We start from the raw sequence: 5,538 nt of genomic DNA, 5'->3' as shown, positions 1-5,538 counted from the left end.
TAGCCATTTAAAAAAATGTTGTAGAAGAGTATCTAATAACATGAAAAAAAGTCTCATATATTATTAGCTGACCATACTATAAAACAGTATGTTCAGAATGATCCCATTGTTTTATTTAAAAACAAACAAAATGTCTATGTATAGATAGAAAACACCTTGGCAGGAAACATACCAAAACATTGTGTTTTAGTCTAGGGGGTAGAATTAGAGATTAATTTTCTTATTTTTGCTCCTGTAGTTTGATCAATCCTCCTCTACTGTATATGAATTACAGTATTTTTCTAATACACACACAAAAAAATTTTTTTTTAAATCTAGATTAAACTAAAAGTTTTGTTAAATAAAAGAAAAAGAGACAAGCAGGAGCATCTTATTGAAAGGCTCTTTTTAAAAGTTTCCAGCTCCACCTCAACTCTAATGTTTAAGTCAATAAAACACGAAATCTAGATTAAACTAAAAGTTTTGTTAAATAAAAGAAAAAGAGACAAGCAGGAGCATCTTACTGAAAAGCTCTTTTTAAAAGTTTCCAGCTCCACCTCAACTCTAATGTTTAAGTCAATAAAACACGAATCTTCCAGCATCACAAGGACAGTCAGCATCAATCCTTCCTCCTATTCCAGACTTCATAAAGCTGGAGAAAGACATCAACTCTAGCTGCAGAGGTCACCCCTCCTGACAGGGCAAACACAATTGTCTGGAACCTTTAAACAAGACCCTGGTGGAGAAGTGGGTCTAGGGAAAAAAAATTAACTGCCTTCTAAGGCTATGGCTCTGATTACAAGTAATATAATTTACAATCATTTGCTTAAGGAAATGTACTGTTACGTTGCAAATAACACACTAACTAGAGAATTATACTCTCAGACCTGGCAGAGACCTCTGAGATCATCTGAAGACAATTTCCAGGACACTGTCTTTGGGATGCTATGTAAATACTGACTACAAACAATGACAGAGATGTCATGCTAGAGAATCTTAAGTAAACAGTTCAAAAGCCTGGCTTCCTGTTTATACAATTTTAAGTCACTTTTTTGCTAGCCACAAGGTAATTCAGCATTTTGATTTAATCTAAGAACATCTTGACTTTACACAATAAAAGAAACTACAAAGAACAGGTGAAAAGCCAGAAGATGAAGGGACAAAAATAAACAGAAGACATGTGCCTTCCAGACCAAACAATGAGAAATCTATGCAACTAGATATCAATTCAATCTATTTCCAGATCGCTATCCTCACTGTGACAGGTGGCAGAGTTACGTACAGATGTCAGCACCAAGACTTCCTTTTCTGGGAGTAATCCAAATTCCTGAAGAAAAGCTTCAAGGTCCACAGCAAAGAAATCTTCCCCCAGCTGGTCAGTGACACGAACAAAATTGCCAATCAATTCACCACTCTTGTAGATCAGCAGGGCTGGAAGGGCATTCCTGGTGAAGCGACTGCTGGCCCCAATGACTGAGCTCTTCACTCGGCAGAATTTGACAGCTGGGTATTCCGCAGCAAGGCAGATCATGCAACCATTCATAGCTTCGGTCCCTGGAATGCCATCCTCATAAATATGAACCATGATGAGAGTGCTTTTCTGTTCTTGATCAATCATGTCTAAAAACCTTTCTCCACTGGGGATCTCAAAAACCTGCTTGAACTGGGGTCCTTTGTGAAGTTGCTGCCGCATCTCTTCCATTCTCTGCTTCCGGTACTGCTGCAGAAACTCTTCGTCATCTTGGTCCTCATTCATCATGGCAAACTCCTTTAGAGTCATCTGCAGGTGGACCAGCAAGTGGTAACAGTTAATATGTACCATTTGCTTATAACATATGAGGCACCATGCTAAGTGCTTTCTATACATCATATCTCACTGAACTCTTATGATAACCCCATCAGGAAGGGACTTTTATTACCCCCATTTTATAAATAAGATTCCAAGACTTGACAGTATTTGCACAAATTCGCACAGGTAGTAAGTTAAGACCAGGACTCAAACTAGATTTTAAAAACCCAGACTTTTTTTATTTGTTTTTTATTTCTGGAGACTAGAGAACCAAGGTGGACGAATTAACTGTTGCAGGCATAAAATCTTAGGCTTTTAACTACCATCTCATATCTCCTCTCAATCCATATAGACAGCATATCATTTCAAGAATTTTTTCTTTTTGTCAGTCTTAGCAATGTATTATTTTATCCTGTTTTGTTTTTGTTGAAAAGGCAAAAGAACATTAAGGAACTTCAGAAAGAATACTCAAAATCCCTGCCCTGCACCCCCCGCAGTTACACACAATACACACACAGTCACATAACTCTCTGAAAATTTACTTTTCTTTTTTTTTTTTTTTACCAAGTCACACGCTGAAATAGTTTTGCTTTTATAGCAGCAGCCGTGGGCATACCAATTTAGATATAATCTGCTTTTGACACTTAGCATCATTATAAATATTTTCTCATGTTTCCAAATATTTTTATTAAGTTGTATGATTCATCATGTTGTGCTTAACCACTCCACTATTTGCATATTCAAGCAGTTTCCAGTTCTGTTCTAGTGCAGATAACTCAGCAGGACAGAGACAGCCTCCCTCAAGACGGACCCATGTTATCATGTGATTATTGCTTCATTCTGGCCTCTCACCTCTGTGAGCAAGCAGCTGTGAGCAGTGGACACATTGCACTGCAGCCAGCTTAAGTTACAAAAGCATCTTCCTTCTCCTCTCTGTTGCAACAGGACATTGCTGCTCCTGTAATAAAACCTAGCTCTGCCTAATCTTGTACAAATTAGGGGGTGAGGGGTGGGAGGACCACACTAGACCAGAACAGATGCTATTACTATATCATAACAGCACCACTCTGAGTTCAGTTTTATTTATTGCCAATTTTCCTCCCACCTCATAGCTCTCCACTCTACCTCAGCCTACCAGAGCACCTCTTTCTGATCTATTATGGTCTTTGGATGAGTCTAATGCCCTGAAATCATCCTCCTGGTCAAGGTGAATGACTCCTAGCTTAATCCTCTTATCTGCTCCCGGATGCTGGCTGGTATTTTAGCTTTGGGCCACAGCTACATGATCTCAGTCACTCCTGAACATTCATCCATGGTCAGAGGGCGGAGCAGGGGAAGCGGAATACAGAGTCCCTTTTAATAATGAGAAGATAAGAGGGAGTCAGTGACCTAGTTCCAAATATCTTCCAGAGTGTGCTTGCTTCTATTGTAATGTCTCCTTAGAATAAATCCTCATGAATAGGCTTCAGGTGAAACAGAGCAACATCATGGAAAGAACAGGAAAGTCTGGGTTAGAATCTTAGCTCCTACTAGCATTTATTAGTCGCATGACCCTGAACAAGTTACCTTCCCTCTCGAAGCATTGCTTCCATCATCTATAAAATGGGGATAATATCATCACCCTCAGACGGGTATTTCTGGCCCAAGGTAAGGCCTCAAAAAAAGATGAGAACTAACATTTCCTCAGCACTATCAATGGGCCAGGCATTGCAATGAGCATTTTACCCACACAGCCCTGTGGGAGGAGTTGGAGGTAAAGTGACTTCATTTAACCAATGAAAAACCAGACTCAGAAGGGAAAAGCCTTTCCTACAATCCCTAGTGGCAGAGCTGAGATTCAAACCTGGATGCGTCTGAGTTATAACACGGCTCTATACTTCCCTTTGCACTGCACAGCTTCTTGGAGGTCAAATCGAACATCCCCCACCTCTTGAATCACTAACCCAGTTATAGCAGCCAGAGCAGCTTCTAAAGAAAGCCTGGGTACTGCTCATTACCTTCCCACTGATCTTCTCCTGGAGGTCCTTCTGTTTCTGTTGCTCCTCCTCTTCGTCCAGATGGGACCTGCAGGTCATTGACAGCTTCTTGATCAGCCTTTCCATCTCCCGGCACTGCTCCTCCCTTTGCTCTGTCTCCAACTGCTTGAAGCGGCGCCAGTCATTGATCACACCTTTTGGACCTGAGGGGAGTGAACGAGGATGTGACCAAGAAGAATGGACAAGGAATTGAGGACCAGCTCACACATGTAGGTAGGACCTCACATCTGTCTGAAGCTTGCTCCACCTACTGCACAGTTAACAGCTGAGCCTCCCTGCACTCTGCCGCAGGGCACTGTGTCTACACACAATGATGTGCAGTGCAGCACAGTTTGCAACAATTAAAGGGCCAAGCTAACACGTAATATTAGAAGACATTAAATAAATCATGATTCATCTACTCAAAGGAAAATAAAGCAACTCTTAGAAAGAATGAGGCACCTCTATGTTTCCTGCCATGAAAGATATTCCAAATATATTAGGTTTAAAAAAAGCAAAATGTAGAACAATATCATGTTGTGAACCTCCAGTTTTTATAAAAAGAACTGTATGTGTACACATGAATATTTACATATATGGATATACATATATGAGGGCACCTCGAGGTTTATGGAAAAATGAAATCAGAAGATAATGTGAATCTTTCTGCGAACTTTTTAAAGTACCCGCATACATTTGTGCGCACACTGGTTATGTTCATAGAAAATGGGCTGGAAAGATATGTAAACTGTTAACAGTGGCTGTTTCCATGTAGTAGGATCTAAGGAGGCTGGTAAGAAACTTTTACTTTTTTCCTTCTACACTATGTATTACTTGAATTTTTTATAACAAGATTATGGCAGGTTGTATTATACTGTTCTGTTATTTAAGCTACCTTCAACCCCCACTCCCACGCTGTCAAAGGACTATATATCCTTGCCCCTTGCCATGCAAATTGCAGTACCTCCTGAGAGATAAGGACATATATCCTCAGCTCACTGATATTGGGCTTGGCCATGTGACTTGTTTCAGCCAATGGACTGTGAGCAAACATGACATAGGCCAAGTCTGAGCAAAAGATTTACGAGCCACTGCCATGTTTCCAATAGCTCTCTATGCTCAGACATGAAAATGCTGTGTCTCTAATAGTGGCTACTCTTTCAGCCTAGTTCCTAGAATGAGAGAACATATGAAGCAGAAGCAGAGCTGCCACTGACCCACAGGCTACATGGAACAAGTAACATGAGTGAGAAATAAACCTTTGTTGTTACAAGCCACTAAGATTTTGGGGTCATTTGTTACTACACGAATAAAACACAAAAATTTACACGAAGAAAACTTTAAAATGCTACCAAGAAACACTAAGAAACACCTGAATAAATGGAAAAGCAATACCATATTCCTGAATAGAAATATTCAACATAACAAAGGTGCCAATTATCCTTAAATTAATCTATATATGAATATTTAATGCATCCCCAATGAAAATACATACAGCAGATTCAACCAACTATGGATCAAAAATATCCAGAAAATAAAATAAACAACATAACAATAAAAATAATATAAATTTTAAAAATATATAGTATAACAACTATTTACACAGCATTTACATTGTATTAGGTATTATAAGTAACCCAGAGATGATTAGAAGTATACGGGAGGGTGTGTGTAGTTTATATGCAAATAGTATACTATTTTATACAAGGGACTTGTGATTTTGGTATACCAACATGGCGGGGGGGGGGGGGGGGC

General features: G+C 39.5%; 1 protein-coding gene across 1 annotated transcript in view; it reads right to left on the bottom strand.

The window, feature by feature from the left end:
* Positions 1 to 439: 439 nt before the first annotated feature.
* PDCL (phosducin-like) overlaps positions 440 to 5,538 on the bottom strand; it is a 10,603-nt gene continuing 5,504 nt past the window's right edge. The window contains exons 3-4 of the mRNA XM_008583674.1: positions 3,766 to 3,947; positions 440 to 1,759 (exon numbers count right to left, since the gene is read on the bottom strand). Of these exons, the coding sequence (XP_008581896.1) occupies positions 1,208 to 1,759; positions 3,766 to 3,947 (734 nt within the window). The 3' untranslated portion in view covers positions 440 to 1,207. The remainder of the gene's footprint in view (positions 1,760 to 3,765; positions 3,948 to 5,538) is intronic.

This window comes from Galeopterus variegatus, unplaced genomic scaffold (assembly GCF_000696425.1).
Source record: "Galeopterus variegatus unplaced genomic scaffold, G_variegatus-3.0.2 Scaffold2992, whole genome shotgun sequence".
Taxonomy (NCBI): Eukaryota; Metazoa; Chordata; class Mammalia; order Dermoptera; family Cynocephalidae; genus Galeopterus; species Galeopterus variegatus.
This window is presented reverse-complemented; position numbering and strand designations above follow the sequence as displayed.